The sequence below is a fragment of the Abramis brama genome (genome assembly GCF_963993115.1).
Source record: "Abramis brama genome assembly, chromosome: 2".
Taxonomy (NCBI): domain Eukaryota; kingdom Metazoa; phylum Chordata; class Actinopteri; order Cypriniformes; family Leuciscidae; genus Abramis; species Abramis brama.
This window is the reverse complement of record NC_139964.1, coordinates 66,579,580-66,597,429: the sequence shown is the minus strand read 5'-3', so window position 1 is coordinate 66,597,429 and position 17,850 is coordinate 66,579,580. Positions and strand designations below refer to the sequence as shown.

The window sequence follows — 17,850 nt, the reverse complement described above, 5'->3', positions numbered from 1 at the left end:
TAATGTTAAAAAAATACAATTAATATTAGCTTTGGAAATACAATAGAAACTCAAATCATTCCAGAAAAGTGATGAAACATAACAAGAAGAAAATAAATGACAAATGTCTTCACTTTCATTTTTACACAGAAGGTTCGTATACACTGTAAAACCTGATGAGTTAGTTCAACTAAAACCATTTGAGGAAACCGATTGCCTTAAATCATTTAAGTTTATTAACTCAAACAATTTAAGCATAAAAAAATATCTGATTTGTGTCCAAGTAACTCAATAACTTATTGTTAAGATAACTTGGGTGTTACATGTGGGTATATTGAACCGTTAGTGTGTGTGATTTATTTCCTTTGAGTTCATAGGTGGAGTTTTGAGAAGGGATTTTCCCTGCACTGCGGAAGTGAAGTGACGTCATGGGAGTTCCTGCTATTTGTGACCCTGGACCACAAAACCAGTCTTATGGGTATTTTTTTTAAAGGCACAATATGTAACTTTTTTGCTTTAAAAATAGCAAAAATCACTATATCTATGTTATATATTTTTTTTTTTTGTGTACTTACATTATCCCGACTGTTTCCAACAACTTTCAAACCAGGAGAAATTTTCATTTAATTCGAAGACACAGGACGTTTCTTTATTTCCGTTTTGTCGCAGTCAATGGCGTCATATCCGCGTTGTCCCTGGTTTCCGCTCGTGCTGCCATGGTAACCAGAGCCCTCTGATAGTAACCAAGACGACAGACGTGGACCACTGTAGTTCGCAATGTCTATCTGCACGCTGTTGTTGTTTCGTTCAAACATTATGGACCATGGCAAGCAGACTTTGGATAAAAAAGGAGAACTAAAACGAGGATCAATATCAGCGCGGTGTTTTCGAGATGCCGAGAGCTCCCATAGACAGTATATAAACGAGAGCTCCACGTCCGAGACTTCGACCGCTCCTACATGTACTTTATTAAACAGGTGAGCACATTTACATAAAACTAATCAATGTTTTATAGTTCAACAATGATAAAATGTCAGAATATGATCTGTATGTTATTCTAATGTTGATCTAGTTTACTGCTAGTCTCATACAGACAGACTAACACATACATTTCAACACATTCAAATGCATTTTAGTGTGCTAGTGTGTTAATGTTAGACCAAGTGAAACAGCGCTGCGTTACCTCACAAGTTTAATTTGTCTAATAAACTGACCTGTGAGTAGTAATTCTGCGTGTAGTTCGGTAGAATTAAATGTCCATATTCCTTTTATATCCGCGGGACTCGCGTCGCGTGTGGAGCTGATAGCTGTCTCTTAGCAATCCCGAACTGCTTCATATCACAGTCATGATAAAAGCATCAATGTATTCAGTCATCCATAAACATTATTAGATCGGTCGGCTTGACGTTGACGACAAGATCCATAATTCTTAGCAAATGTTGCGTCATCAAACTACGCCTTTGTTATTGTAAATAGGTTAGCGACCCCTAGTGGAGAAAAAATCCCATACTGTACGTTTAAATTGAGATTTCTACATCATCTGAAAGCTGAATACATAATCTTTCCATTGATGTATGGTTTGTTAGGATAGGACAATATTTGGCCGAGATACAACTATTTGAAAATCTGAGGGTACAGAAAAATCAAAATATTGAGAAAATCTCCTTTAAAGTTGTTCATTTATGTTGGCGATTGTGCAGCATTCACTCACAAAAATAAATGTTTTTATATATTTATGGTAGGAAATTTACAAAATATCTTCATGGAACATACTTAATATCCTAATGATTTTTGGCATAAAAGAAAAATCTATAATTTTGACCCATACAATGTTTTGTTGGCTACTGCCACAGATATACCCGTGCGACTCGAGACTGGTTTTGTGATCCAGGGTCACATTTAAGCCATGATGGTGTTGATGGCGTCCTCTCTCTCTCCGCCTCTTTCACCTGATTGTCAGCTGGGGGTTTCTCGCCTTTGCCTCGCCTCGCCATGCTGGAGCGATCCTAACGATTGTTTTCTTGATTCTAGTTTATTCTTTAAAACCAGGTAGTGGTGTTATTTTCTTAGTACACTTTTTGTTATTTATTTAGTACAGCGAAGGTAAGCAGTTGCCCGGAAGATTCACCCGTTACAGTTCTTTTCGGGAGCTAGGTAAGATCTCTCCTGGAACAATAGGTGTAGTTAAGTGTTCCTGTTTTCTTGTAGCTGCCCTACCTGTGTTGTTAATTTATGATTATTGTTTGTAAACAGGTGCTTCATTGTCTTTTCATTAAAGCCTATGGCGTGATTGACGTCAGAAACGCTACCCAATCGTCTGTGATTTTTGATATGTTCGATCCTTGTCTGTTGTGTGATTTAAATGAGCCAAATTAGATTAAGGGCCGTAACATTGGGTAAATAAAGTTAATAGTACTAATTCCATTCAGTTAATATAACTTAAATCTATAAAGTACACTGTAAACCCGAATAAGTTGGCAGAACTCAAAACATTTAAGGCAATCAATTGCCTCAAATTTTTACGTTCTGAAATTCAAAGTTTAAGTAAGCAGAACTAGCAGATTTTTATTTTGTAGATAAACATTTCACGTTAAGAACAATTAAAATGTATGAGTACATTAATTCATACAATTAACTTAAAACTTTCATGTAATGTCAATGTGAACTCTTTTATTAGTATAAACTTAGTTAGCTTTAAAAAGCAAATCTGCTAACATACTAATTTGCTAACATATTAGCAATAGTATGTTATACAGAAGCACTTGCTGTATGAGCGCAACAATATAAAGGGATTATTTGCTCTCAGATCAAGCTGCATGCACCACTTGCCACCATGATGGTAACTATCCTAAAGCCAACATTAACAGAAATTCTTCTAAATTAGCATAACAAAACATTAATCACTACTAAATCTCACACTTAACATTAATCTTACACACACACACACAAAAAAAACAAACATTATATTGCACTTAATTTTAGCATTTACTCTCCCTTTCGAGTGCCATCGGGAAAACGATATTGCTGTGAATTTCGAGACTGAGAAAGTTTATTATTACATTCTTTAAAAGCGAAACGCGTCAAATATAAACTGAGAGAGTCATTTAGATATGACTCGGGGGTAAGGGATGCTTTCATCAAAAACATTATAAAGCTTGCAAGAATTTATCAAAGAATTCAATTCTTTAAACGGGACAGGATATATTCATAAAACTTTCACATGACAAAACATCCCAATTATAGGGTCAAATAGATCAGCAACAAATATTAATACAATTTTATCATTGAACCATTTCTCTTTTTTTTTCTTTTTTTTTTATCTATTTCTAATTTAAATATCCAGATTATTCCAAAAGATGTCCACATGTCCATCTAAACACACAAGCTGTCAGATTTTTGATCAATTTGCATTGATCGTTGAAATTAATACATTGCAGCCATAAGGACCGCTGTAACTGCAAATGAGGGAGAGATGAGAATAAATATAGGCTATTATTTATTACAATAAAGGTAAACTATGTTTGGTGGAAGAAAAGGAGGACAGTCGTCTCCAGCTGCAGCATTACAGTGACAACACTTCAGGAATGGGAAATAAACATTTATCGGTAACACTTTATAATAACGTTCAGTTGTAAGTCATTAAGTGGTTAGTTAATGATGAACTAATCAGTTACTAAACATTCATAAATGATTAATAAGTGATATGTTAATTATTGTATGTATGTTTTGTAGATTCAGTTATAAGTCATTTACATTCGATTAGTTAATGATTAACTAATCATTTACAAAACATGAATATGCGTTTCATAAATGTTTAATAAATTATGTTTTTTTTTGTATGTATGTAGCAATTAGAGGGTGCAGAAAGTGTTGTAAATGCCTTGTATACACGTACAGATCATTTGTAACAGGTCAGTAACAGAGTTCAACACGATGTGTAAACGCATGAATAAATCATTTACAACACTTTCTGCATCCCCTAATCTAAAGTGTAAACTATTCATCACTTGTAAATGTGTTACACATCATTCGTAGATTACCACTTCAAGAATCAATAAGGCATAAGATCAATGAATCGTATCTATGAATGATGTGTAACACATTTACAAGTGATGAATAGTTGACACTTTAGATTATGGGATGCAGAAAGTGTTGTAAATGATTTATTCATGTGTTTACACATCATCTATAACAGGTGTTGAACACTGTAGTGTGTAGTGTGTAGTGTAGTGTAGTGTTGTATAAGTGCTGACTGGTGAGGGTATAGACAGCTGTCTTCTGTACTGTATAGTGTGTAGTGTAGTGTAGTGTGTAGTGTGTAGTGTAGTGTAGTGTAGTGTAGTGTGTAGTGTAGTGTGTAGTGTAGTGTAGTGTAGTGTAGTGTAGTGTGTAGTGTGTAGTGTGTAGTGTAGTGTAGTGTAGTGTGTAGTGTAGTGTAGTGTAGTGTAGTGTAAGTGCTGACTGGTGAGGGTATAGACAGCTGTCTTCTGTACTGTATAGTGTGTAGTGTAGTGTGTAGTGTAGTGTAGTGTAGTGTGTAGTGTAGTGTAGTGTGCACTGCAGTGTAAGTGCTGACTGGTGAGGGTATAGACAGCTGTCTTCTGTAGTGTGTAGTGTAGTGTAGTGTGTAGTGTGTAGTGTAGTGTGTAGTGTAGTGTGTAGTGTAGTGTAGTGTGTAGTGTAGTGTGTAGTGTAGTGTGTAGTGTGTAGTGTAGTGTAGTGTGTAGTGTAGTGTAGTGTGTAGTGTAGTGTGTAGTGTGTAGTGTAGTGTGTAGTGTAGTGTAGTGTAGTGTAGTGTAGTGTGTAGTGTAGTGTAGTGTGTAGTGTAGTGTAGTGTGTAGTGTAGTGTGTAGTGTAGTGTAGTGTAGTGTGTAGTGTAGTGTAGTGTAGTGTGTAGTGTAGTGTAGTGTGTAGTGTAGTGTAGTGTGCACTGCAGTGTAAGTGCTGACTGGTGAGGGTATAGACAGTTGTCTTCTCTGAAACACATGGAGTCTTTAACCACTGTGCACCTGATGTGAGCAAAACATACCAAAAAAATGTAACATCATTTATTAAACATTTATGAAACGCATAGTCATGTTTTGTAAATTATTAGTTAATCATTAACTAATCAAATGTAATGACTTATAACTGAATCTACAAAACATACATAAAATAATTAACATATCACTTATTAATCATTTATTAATGCATAGTCATGTTTCGTAAATAATTAGTTAATCATTTACTAATCACTTATGACTAAATGACTTGTAACGGAATTTACAAAACATACATAAAATGTTAGTATATCACTTGCTAATCATTTATGAATGTTTAATAAATAATTAGTTCATCATTAACTAACCACTTATAAATTACTTACAACTGAACGTTATTATAAAGTGTTACCAAGGCAGGAGACATTCTCTCCAGACGGCACATTGATTTCAGCCATTTTCTCCTCTTCTCAGTGACCGTTGAAGCTTTATTTCTCTCCCGTTGTGGTATAGTATTCTGTACCCGTATAGTATTCTGTAACCCTGAGGACCCAGTTAGTATGCCAGTAGTATGCCTGATCTAAATCTGTTCTCGCGATAACTTGTAGCTAACGTGAGCTGTTTAAGTGTTATTATGTGGTAGCTTTATGTAGAATGCTAAATCCCGCTGCTATATGCAAGGTAAGATTGAATTAAATTTTATATTGTATATGTAAAGCGTGTATATTCTATAGCTAATATTTAAAATCTCAAGTTGCGTCAATAGCAGGAGAAAGACCGCGAAATTTAAAAATACTACTCTTATTGTGTCACGAAATGTAAATTTAAGAGTTTTTCAGTCGAGAATGTAGTTATTTTAATCTCAAATATGTTGTTTGTTTATACAGATAGTGCCTATTTCAAATTTTGATCTGACGTTTTCGGAGATGTGAGATCCAAGGAATTGTAGCTGAAATGTAGCCATTGATGCATGAGGTCCACTATAGTGGACATATGATTAATCAGATTTCTCTCCCAATCTAAAATCAAAACTTGGAAAATGTAACTGGGTCATTATACGAAAACGTGTCATTTCCCACTTTTATTGTTTGATTTTCAAAGTACTGTTTTGAAAATCTTTAAAGGGATAGTTCACCCAAAAATGAAAATTCTGTCATCATTTACTCACCCTCAAGTTGTTCCAAACCTGTATGAGTTTCTTTGTTCTGCTGAACACAAAGGAAGATATTTTGAAGGATGTTTGTAATCAACAGATCTTGGTCCCCATTGACTTCCATAGTAGAAAAAAATATACTATGGTAGTCAATGGGGACCGAGATCTGTTTGGTTACAAACATTCTTCCAAAACTATCCCATTATTTTGCATCCTCTGATTGGATCTGGGACATTTATCCGAATCCAGAGTTTCAAGAAGATCAGATAAACTTTATTTTTTGACCCAAAAAAAATGACAGGGGTAGGCCTTATGGGTCAAAAAAAAAAGTTTATCTGATCTTCTTGAAACTCTGGATTCGGATAGAGGGTGCTGAGGCGCAGACAGGAGTGCAAGATTGGAGGCTCTAGAGCCTTCCAGAGCTGAGATATGGAGATTCCACGAAGCATTTGTTACACTATGTAAAATAGTGGTTTCGCGGACAGTGGACAGTGTGCTTAGTACAGTGGGGGTGGTTTAATTAACGAGAATTGATATCACACATGACGGGAGAGCAAAAACACATAAATGTCCCAGATCTAATCAGAGGATGCAAAATAATGGTTTCACGGACACTGCATTTTTATGCAAATCAAGCACTAAAATGACTTGAAAATGAGTGTGATGTGTTCAGTCGAGTGTTCTTAGTACAGTAGGGGTGGTTTAATTAACGAGAATGAAACCTTTAAACACCAAACTTTTCCGCCCGCTCCAGGGGGCCGTGGCGAGATGGAAAATGGCGCCCCCTAGTCGATCGGCCCTTTCTAAGCGGTGTCTGCGAAACCACTGTGGTGGTAAACGCATTCATTTAATGGGTAGGTGGGAGTTTTAGAGAAAAGTCCCAGGGGCCCCAAATTTGGCACGATGACCCCTGGGCCTGCCCCGATCGACATACCGAAAGCGCCGGTCTGTAGAGCGAAGGCAAAAATATTCCCTAACCCTAACCCTAAAACTAACATTTTCAGCCACTAACATTAATTGGTGAGTTGGAGTTTTATAGAAAGGTCCCAGGGGCCCCAAATTCGGCACGGTGACCCCAGGGCCCGCCCCGAGTGACATACTGTACCAAAAGCACAGGGCTCTAGAGCAAAGGTGAAAAATTTCAGCCGCTATTGGGGATGCGAAAGTAGACTGACTTTGGTGGCAGCGATATCTCTGGAACATTTCTCATTTGCAAATGCCTTTGCATTTATTTAAAATGGAAAAATTTATTTATTTATTTAAAACCTTTTCAAAAAGTAATTAATATGTCAGTAACAGGGTTGACCAAACACACACATTTACATTGGTTATATGAAAAAAATAAAATACATAAGATGGCACGGCACATTTTCCTGAGAGGTAAGGAGGTAAGGATCTACTTCATCCAAAAAGGTGCTTAAAGGGATGATTAATCAGATTTCTCTCCCAATCTAAAATCAAAACTTGGAAAATGTAACTGGGTCATTATACGAAAACGTGCCATTTACCACTTTTAATGTTTGATTTTCAAAGTACTGTTTTGAAAATCTTTAAAGGGATAGTTTTGGAAGAATGTTTGTAACCAAACAGATCTCGGTCCCCATTGACTACCATAGTATATTTTTTTCTACTATGGAAGTCAATGGGGACCAAGATCTGTTGATTACAAACATCCTTCAAAATATCTTCCTTTGTGTTCAGCAGAACAAAGAAACTCATACAGGTTTGGAACAACTTGAGGGTGAGTAAATGATGACAGAATTTTCATTTTTGGGTGAACTATCCCTTTAAAGATTTTCAAAACAGTACTTTGAAAATCAAACAATAAAAGTGGGAAATGACACGTTTTCGTATAATGACCCAGTTACATTTTCCAAGTTTTGATTTTAGATTGGGAGAGAAATCTGATTAATCATATGTCCACTATAGTGGACCTCATGCATCAATGGCTACATTTCAGCTACAATTCATACTTATACTGTGAATATTGTTTTCGAAAACACTTAATCTGCAGTGAATTTTTTTTTTACTGTAATTAAATGTATTTGGTATTATTAGAATGTAATGTGATTATATAGTATGTGACTTGTAATGCATTACTTGACTCGTAACATCAAAAAGTAATCTGATTTCATAATGTACATTATTGTAATGCGTTGCTTTACTCGTTACATCAAAAGTGATCTTACTATGTAATGCATGTTACTTGTAATATATTACTTTACTTATAAATGAGTTATAAATGAGAAGAGTTATAAATGAGAGACAACTTCTTAATGAGTTTATGTCTTTAAAAAGGGATCTCTGGATTCGGATATGGGTGCTGAGGCGCAGACAGGAGTGCAAGATTGGAGGCTCTAGAGCCTTCCAGAGCTGAGATATGGAGATTCCACGAAGCATTTGTTACACTGCAAAGCCCTTAAGCCCTTAAAGTGATGAAAAAGAAGAATGCAATAAATAGTGTTTGCATTAAAGAAGAATATGATTTACAAAACAAAAACACAACCAAGCCCCTTTAACCTTTCAATATTTTTTGTTTAATACTATGATTATAATTTTTATTGTTGTATTTGTATTTCTTTTATGCACCTGTTCTGTATATTCTAATGCAAAGATGTAATGATATTGCCATGACGTTTGTACATTAAAAAAAAAAAAAAAACTATTAGAGATAACGTTTTTTTATCATCTACAATATTTTTGCACACATCGAAAGGGCAATATATATATGTTACACAGGTTTTTAAAAACAATTTAATGCGACTCATCAATAAAATATTGTCATTTTTAAAGACACTTGAAAATGACCAATGAGAATGCCTCATCACTTTTTTTTTTTAAATGCGGGACTATATATACAATTGTCATGTTTCACAGGTCCCTTTCGTCAGAAATTCTACCAAGTATCTCTGCGAAAATTACATCTTTTGGACATCTGAGCATCTCTCTGGACAGTTTCATCTCTGTGACCAAACATCTCTGGACAATTTCATCTCTGCGACCAATACATTTACCTTACTTAATTCAAAAATACAATTTAATTATCAATTTAACTTCACATTAATTATTGTTTTTTTCCCCCTCTCATCAACCAACATCTCAGTAAGTATATCCATCACCCGGTGTATTTTAATAATGTTTAATTGTAGTTATATTTTAATATTAACGTAATTATCGGCCTGTAATATTTTTTACCGTTATAGATACTTAAAACTAAGTTCATAATTCTTGCATGAGCATGATTTTCTTTTGGAAAAACTATTTGCAATGTTATAGGCCTAATACAATTTGGACGAAAGTCTTTGTTGCCGAATGAAGAATTAAAAATTAAAGGCCTCAGCTCGTGTAACGTTAACGTTATAGGCACTTGCATAAATACATCAAAACGAGTTTGAGCACTTGCGCATAGTTGCATTGAATATATTAATATATATATATATATTAATAACTCGTGCTATCCAAGTTATTTTATTTTTTTCTGTCATCCTTTAGCTAGCGTTACATTGATCATGCTATTAAAGCAAATGGTTTTACAACATTCGAGCGCGAAAAGACACACACGTGTCCTGACAGACGCGCACCTTTGGTGCGCACTGCGCAGCAGTTGGCAGTCGGCAACGCAGGTCTTAAAGGGACAGCACCCAATATAGCTGTCTCACTCGAGGTCAATCAAATAACAATGGGAACAGAGAAAATTACTCACAGCTCCTAACTAAAGAACCTTTGTAGCTTTAATAAGGATTAATTTATATCTAATTTATAAATTATGCAGTGCAGAGTGTTTGATCGCTTTATTCAATTTCTTTGTTTTTCCCATATTTATCAAGACATCAGTAGCTGTATTAGTATCAGTGATACTGGCCTTCATTTATATAAAAAAATGTCATTAAACAAGTATTTAAAATATAATGTCTTTATTTAGTTATTTTATGTTGTTTCTACATTAATCTGGAGATTAAATGTGAAGTTATTAAATGATAAAATATAGTAAAAACGTATAGAAACTTGGGTAACACTGTATAATAACGTTCAGTTGTAAGTCATTAATAAGTGGTTAGTTAATGATGAACTAATCATTTACAAAACATTCATAAATTATTAGCAAGTGATATAATAACATTTTATGTATGTTTTGTAAATTTCGTTACAAGTCATTTACAAGTGATTAGTAAATGATTAACTAATTATTTATGAAACATGACTATGCGTTCATAAATAATTAATAAGTGATATGTTCATTATTTTATGTATGTTGTGTAGATTCAGTTATAAGCCATTTACAATTGATTAGTTAATGATTAACTAATCATTTACAAAACATGAATATGCGTTTCATAAATGTTCATTATGTTAAATTTTTTTGTATGTTTTGCTCACATCAGGTGAACAGTGGTTAAAGACTCCATATGTTTCAGAGAAGACAGCTGTCTATACCCTCACCAGTCAGCACTTACACTGCAGTACACACTACACTACACACTATACTACACACTACACTACAGAAGACAGCTGTCTATACCCTCACCAGTCAGCACTTACACTGCACTACACACTATACTACACACTACACTACAGAAGACAGCTGTCTATACCCTCACCAGTCAGCACTTACACTGCAGTTGCAGTACAGTACACACTACACTACACTACACACTACACTACAGAAGACAGCTGTCTATACCCTCACCAGTCAGCACTTACACTGCAGTTGCAGTACAGTACACACTACACTACACTACACACTACACTACAGAAGACAGCTGTCTATACTCTCGCCCTCACCAGTCAGCACTTACACTGCAGTTGCAGTACAGTACACACTACACTACACTACACACTACACTACAGAAGACAGCTGTCTATACCCTCACCAGTCAACACTTACACTGCAGTACACACTACAGTGTTCAACACCTGTTATAGATGTGTAAATGCATGAATAAATCATTTACAACACTTTATGCATCTCCTAATCTAAAGTGTAAACTATTCATCACTTGTAAATGTGTTACACTTACCTGTTACAAATGATCTGTATGTGTATTCAAGACATTTACAACACTTTCTGCACCCTCTAATTGCTACATACATACAAAAAAATAACATTATTTATTGAACATGTATGAAACGCATATTCATGTTTTGTAAATGATTAGTTAATCATTTACTAACCACTAATACTAAATGATTTACAACTGAATGTTATTATACAGTGTTACTGAAACTTGAGTGTTTATGATTGCGATCAATCGCACTTAATCAGAAAAAAAGTGTATTTAATCTAGATAATTTTTTGGATCGATTGACTGCACAATTAATACGTTTAATCAACCTAATATCATTACTTTTGCTTTGCGTTAAAGTTATGTTACAGTTTGCGTTGCATGCTGAGGTGAAGGAGTACCTGGAGCGTGGAGTTTACCAAGGGAACGCCGACACCGGACAGAAGAGAATTGTCAGGCGTTCTGCTAAGAAGTTCATTGTGCAGGGGAAGTAGAAAAAATATCATTGCCTTTTAATGTGTTATGTATTCTGTAATTTACAGTATCCGCTACGTTTGCTTATGATAAAACAACTAATTTTATATAATATTTTCTTCAATAAATAACATGATTTAAATACGGTGTGTTGCGTTCCCTCACATTACCTCTTTATGTCTCTAACACACAGGTGGACATCTTTATTACAAGACTGCAGACGGATCAAACCGTCTAGTTGTCATGGATGAGCAACAGAAGGAACGAGTCCTTCGGGACTGTCATGACAGCCCAGCTACAGGTGGGCATCAGGGGATAACAAGGACATTTAATAAGATTGCAAGCGCATACTACTGGAAAGGCATCTTTCCGGACGTCATGAAGTGGGTAAGATAATTCGCATGTAGCCTCTTTAATAGTCGTGTCCTCAAGATCCTATGTTGAGTTTGCGACCCCTGATGTAGTTGTACAAAGTAATGTGTTTCTGTTGTTTGTGATGTTGCAAACACCTACAAATTTGTTTTTTAGATTGCCCAATGTCCACAGTGTCAGTGTAATGATACTATTAAAACAGTGGCTCCAGTGTTGCACCCTATCAAGGTCACTAAAGCCTGGACTGTAATAGGAATGGATTTGATGGGACCATTTCCAACCAGTCCTCAGGGGAACATTTATGTCCTCACAATGACTGACCTCTTCTCCAAATGGGTTTTCGCCAAATCCCTGAAGTGTAAGACCGCAGTTGAGGTGGCTACAGGGGTCTTACAAGCATTTAATGCATATGGAATAGTTGAAAGAATAATCACAGACCAGGGGAGGGAGTTTGTGAACCAGGTTATTATTATTTAGTTAAGAAGATTTTATTATTACATTTTTTGGCTATATGTTATAAGAATCTACCATGTCTTGCATACCTTTTTGATAACAGCTAAATGAGGACATATTTAAGGAATTGGGTGTGAAGCAGTGTGTCACGTCAGCTTACCACCCTCAGTCAAATGGACAGGATGAGAGGACTAATCAGACTATAAAGAGGTCATTGTCAAAGTACTGCAATGACATGCAGAATGACTGGGACGAAAAACTGGAGGATGTGGTGTATGCCATCAACACCTCAAAGCAGGTGATTGGAACTGCTTAAAAAAGAAATTATTATATGCAATTGATTATGTAAATGTAATTTGTTGAAACACTTTTTTTTAGGGCTCTACAAAGTATACACCATTCTTTTTGATGTTTCACCGGCACCCAATCACGCCAGAAGTTCTAAACACAAAGGTAGTGTCTGAGACAGATTGCTTTGTAGCAGAGGATCCGAATATTGTAATGCCCACACGGATAGTAGAGGTGACAGCAGTACAGGAAAAGGTAATTGTCTGTAGCATGAACTATAATTAAGTAATAATTCACAGTATTTAAGGTATTCTATTAAGTCTGTTTATTATACATTACTTTCATAAGGTGCGGGATCACATTGAAAAAGCACAGGGGAAGCAAAAGGCGGAGTACGAGTCCCGGAAAAGAAAAAATGTGAAATCATTTCACATCCACGAAGGAGAGGAGGTACTCAAAGCAAACAAAAGAAAAGAGGGACGCAAAGGTGGACGTTTAGAGGGGAACTGGACAGGCCCTTTTGTAGTCAAAGACATTACCGGAAAAGGAGTTGCTACACTTGAAGACAAATCAGGCAACATTCTCCGCCAGAAAACCAATGTGTCCCAACTCAAACCATTCCTGCGGCGTGACATTAACCTGAATGGTGAGAAAGGCAGTACATTACAGTAGATGGTCCACTTTTTGAAGTAAATGTTTATGGCAAATTTAAAATATTACATATACAACCTTTTTCAGTGAATAGTCATGATGACCATGATTCTTACTGCCTGAAGACAGACATGGCAGGAGGTGATGCATCACGCACAGGTATGCTTTATTTGATTTGCTTTTAAAAAAGTTGAATAAGTAACTTTGACAAAGATTTGTGACTGATCCAAACGTGTTTACAGAAATTGAAAAAAAAAATCAGTTTTCAGTGGATCGCTTTCACATCTTGGAGCTAGAAGAGGTAAGATGTCAAATAAATGGAAGTCTGTTATATAATATATAATATTATATATGTAAAAAAATTACAAAGCATTTTTTTTTCTAGGAAATGTATATGAGAATTTTGAGTGAGGAAACCGACAGAAAGCGTCCACTCATTCAGCTTCCGAGATGCCAGGCCACAGTTGAAGATTTCGAGACACTGTGTCCACAGAAGAAAAGTTTCCCATGGCTGAATGACGACGTTAGAATTTTAATTTGATAACATTTTTGAGACATTTGTAATAGCTCTAATTAGTCCCGGTTTCCAGAAAACGTTCAAACAAAAAGCTGCAAAAAGGGCCAAATTTTATCCCAAAATTTCACTGTCTGCCCCAATGGAATAAATGCTTTGTGGAATCTCCATATCTCAGCTCTGGAAGGCTCTAGAGCCTCCAATCATGCACTCCTGTCTGCGCCTCAGCACCCTCTATCCGAATCCAGAGTTTCAAGAAGATCAGATAAACTTTATTTTTTGACCCAAAAAATTTAAATTGCTAGTACGCCTTATAGTTTTTTTGGGTCGAAAAATAAAGTTTCTCGGATATTCTCGAAACCGTGGATTCTGTTAGGGGGTGCTGAGACATAGACTTGAATGCATGATTGGAGAAATTTTGGGACTCAAGCGAGCCCTCCATATGCGTCCAATGGCAGCTTATTTGTATGGTCATTTGTACACGAACCTCCTATATGTACTTCTTATATTATTCAACAACATTTTATTGAAATCTACTATTTCTTTTAGATTCTTGACACAAGGATTGCACAGCTCTGTAAAGCACATGGTGGAACTGCTTTACAGGTGCACACGTTCGTTCTCTGGTGGCGATCCTTCACTATCAAGAAACATGTGGATGACAGTCACATTTCTTGTCTGAGGGTAAATGAAAATCTATTAATTAAATTTCAGTGGCAGGGGACACATTTACTTACTTATTTACTTAAAAATATTTTAAAGGACCTTGATGAGAATGACACAGTCCTTATTCCAAGAATTGTCGGTGGACAGAGCCCCGAAAAGGGAAACCACTTCATTTTGTGGGTATGTGTGGCTAAAAAAATACATTTTTATAAATGGAGGTGAGGGACAAATGGGCCTCTATGAAAAACGAGGTGATACAGGGAGAAGATCTGTGGCATCTGAGAAGATATCACGCATCATCAATGGCAGCATATGCTGTTCAGCATATGACGTATAAAAGGTATGTGTAAAATGAGTGTCCTCATTCATATCAATCAGCTTAAAAGTTTAATAAATCAAGTAAATCGATGATTTTTTAAATTTAGGACAGTCGAGGAGGTGGAAAAAAAAGGAATTTGTTCTCTTGTCAGTGATGCTGAAATTCAGGTACATATAAGACTTTACAAAATTTAAAATGGCTAGATACTGTTTGCTATATGCAATATTTTTTTCAGGAGTTGTTTCAAGGAATTGTGAAAGGCTCGGTGAAACCCACGTGGAACAAATGGTGGCAAATGAAGACTGAGAAAATGGCAAAACCTAAGAGCTTTCATCCAGCCTTGTCAGCACATGTTGAGGAACTTTTAGGACACATCGACAACATTGTGTTTGAGCAAAAGAAGGACAAAAAGCTTGAACATATCGACCTTGTAATGTGTGAATTGATTCCTGAGGTAAGCATTTTATGGGATCGTGTTGGTACAAATAAGTACTCTAATTTTTTATTTCACCAAAAAAACACATTTTCTCACCCTGGTATCATTTGATAATATGTTGGGAGAAACTGATGGCTGATTTTTATGTTTTGGTTAACTAACTCATTAAACTAACATTAAGTAATTACTTTTTTTATCTTTTGTTGTACAGATCAGCCTTATAATACTGAGACGAACGGAAGGTTTCAGTCACTTTTGGGCTGATATATCTTATCTTGTGGAGTGTGTCATTAAAATGGCCTTTTAAGCCAGTCCATCCATGACACCCCTAGGTTCAACGAGCTAACTACGTCTGCTGCGTTGCACCTTTGGGCTTGCATATCAAAGCAAAAACAGTGAGTGATGTTCCATAGCACTAAGGACTGCAAGTGTACAGTTGCATGTGACATGTTGTTTGTGTGTTTTTACAGAGTTCCTCAAGTCAGTCCATGACACCTAGTCCAGCCTCCTCACCTACCAGGTCACGACCGCACCATCTAAAGGGGAAACTGACTGACTGCATCATCTAGGCCTTAGGATGGTTCCACAAAGAATTGACTGCACATACAACATGAATTTACTTCAAACTAAAGATCTGACTTTACATACAGCAAAAGACACTGCATCTATTTGTGTCTCATTAGCTCTCAAAAAACTTTAACCTTACAGTTCATTAAATATTTTAACACAGCTAACTCAACATTAATTGTTTTTAAATCTCCACAATGTATAGCCAGAGGACTATCACAAAAGTGTTTAGGAAAGTAAATACATACTAGAGTATGTTTGTTTAAAGCTGCTTTGTATTGTTGTGTATTTTAAAAAGCTCTATAAATGTCCTAAAACGATGTGCATTTTGCTTGTAGTTTTGTGTTAATAAAAATGTAATATATTACATCTCATAATTCAGTTGAATTCATTATGTATTGTATTGTGTAATTTAATTAAATTTTTATATAAGTTTTGGTTCTCTCATTTTATTACATTAAATGTTATTGTGTTGTATGATGTTCTGTATTAAGAATTAATTCTGACATAAATCATATGCATTAGTACACAAATGACATGCTTGTAATAAAAAAGCATTTTATGCCCCATTGCTTAATAACAAATAACTTTGTCACAAAACATACTTTAAAAATGTTATTTCTTTCAAATAAAAGATTATTATATGAATTAAGGGGTTTGATTAATTACATTAAAAATTGTGATTCCATAATTTTATTATACTGTTCTTTAGTCAAGGCTAGATTTAATATTTAATATTTATACCCACAAAACATAGCTAGCATTCTGTAATTTATTTAAATGTCTAAACTGGTAATACGAAAAATAGTAATATACACAAATAAGCATTATTTTAAGAATATTTTAATAAATAAAAGTGTACAAAATAATTACATAATTATAATTGCATTACGAATGGCTGTGAATATGGTAAGGCAGTATCAGTGCAGTATAAGCTCAGGAAAAGCTCATAGCACGAATCACGATCATCGGATAACGTTAGCTGTATGCTATGCTATTATCTAAGCTAACTAAAAAACACTACCAACGAGAAATGTTTAATTTCACAATCTATAGCTTCGGTTAAATACTAGTATATGAAACGTATACTTTAGAATACATTAAATACATTAATGATTCGTTATAACGTAGTACAAACGTCTTCTATAATAAAGTGATTTTGTATGATTTGTAACCAGGCACTAAAGCGATTACCCATAAAACGGGCTTTGAGCCAATCGGATTGCTTGGGTCCTCAGCCCGGACCCATTTCTTCAGCCGGACCCGATTATTCACCACACCGTCACCAGCCAATCACCACAGGTAAAAAATCCACAGAGTGAATACATGGATTTCTCGGCGACGTCATCACTGCTTGCGCACGCAACCATGAGGCAGAAAGACCTTCGGTCTTCGTACTGGAGTAAAGGGTTTAGTAGCAAAGTGGTGGTGTTGTCGCTAAGTCAAAATACCAAGGAGTTGTTGCGTAATTTATTTACATGCAGGTCTATCTGTTGTTTTATCTGCTCATTTAAATTATACATGTTGCAAGTAATTCCAAATCTAGGCAAATGGAAGAGTGGGACAGAAGGAGGAAGTTGTATGTTATATTCTTTCTATTCATAATTTGACGAGCTGCACATGACCACATAGCACGTAGTTGTATGCATCAAGGGATTTGTACGCTATAATAATTTCTCTTGTATACACACTTGCTTGAATAAGATAATTATGGCTATATATCAGGCCATACAATTGCTGGCCACTTCTTGTCATCCACAATCCAAAAGATCGTCATGTATTGCGTAGGGATCCGGCAAGATCTCACCATTGCTGAGAGTAAGTTTTATTTATTCTTTTTGCGGTGTAGTTTTTCACCTATATTTAACAGCGCTTCGTCAGAAGTACAAATACAACAGCCGTTTTTTAAATCCTATCCAATGGTTGTAAGGAAAGGAGTAAACACGGTCACTAGTAGGTTGTGACGGCTGTCAATCAAAATGTGGAGCGGTGTATT

The 17,850-nt window shown here is 35.6% G+C and overlaps 1 protein-coding gene across 1 annotated transcript; it reads left to right on the top strand.

The window, feature by feature from the left end:
• The first annotated feature begins 14,750 nt into the window (after nucleotides 1-14,750).
• LOC311077411 (uncharacterized protein) lies at nucleotides 14,751-16,286 on the top strand. The gene is made up of 5 exons (XM_084105866.1): nucleotides 14,751-14,872; nucleotides 14,958-15,018; nucleotides 15,087-15,305; nucleotides 15,499-15,682; nucleotides 15,758-16,286. Exons 1-4 carry the CDS (start codon nucleotides 14,772-14,774, stop codon nucleotides 15,592-15,594), a joined length of 477 nt encoding a protein of 158 aa, XP_083961992.1. The 5' UTR covers nucleotides 14,751-14,771; the 3' UTR covers nucleotides 15,595-15,682; nucleotides 15,758-16,286.
• The last annotated feature ends 1,564 nt before the right edge of the window (nucleotides 16,287-17,850 follow it).

What these genes read in the sequence shown, in the direction of transcription:
- LOC311077411 (XM_084105866.1), top strand. Translation starts at nt 14,772, where the DNA reads ATGAAAAACGAGGTGATACAGGGAGAAGATCTGTGGCATCTGAGAAGA. An exon ending in CAGCATATGACGTATAAAAG is followed by an intron (nt 14,873 to 14,957) that starts GTATGTGTAAAA and finishes TTTTAAATTTAG; the next exon opens with GACAGTCGAGGAGGTGGAAA. An exon ending in TCAGTGATGCTGAAATTCAG is followed by an intron (nt 15,019 to 15,086) that starts GTACATATAAGA and finishes TATTTTTTTCAG; the next exon opens with GAGTTGTTTCAAGGAATTGT.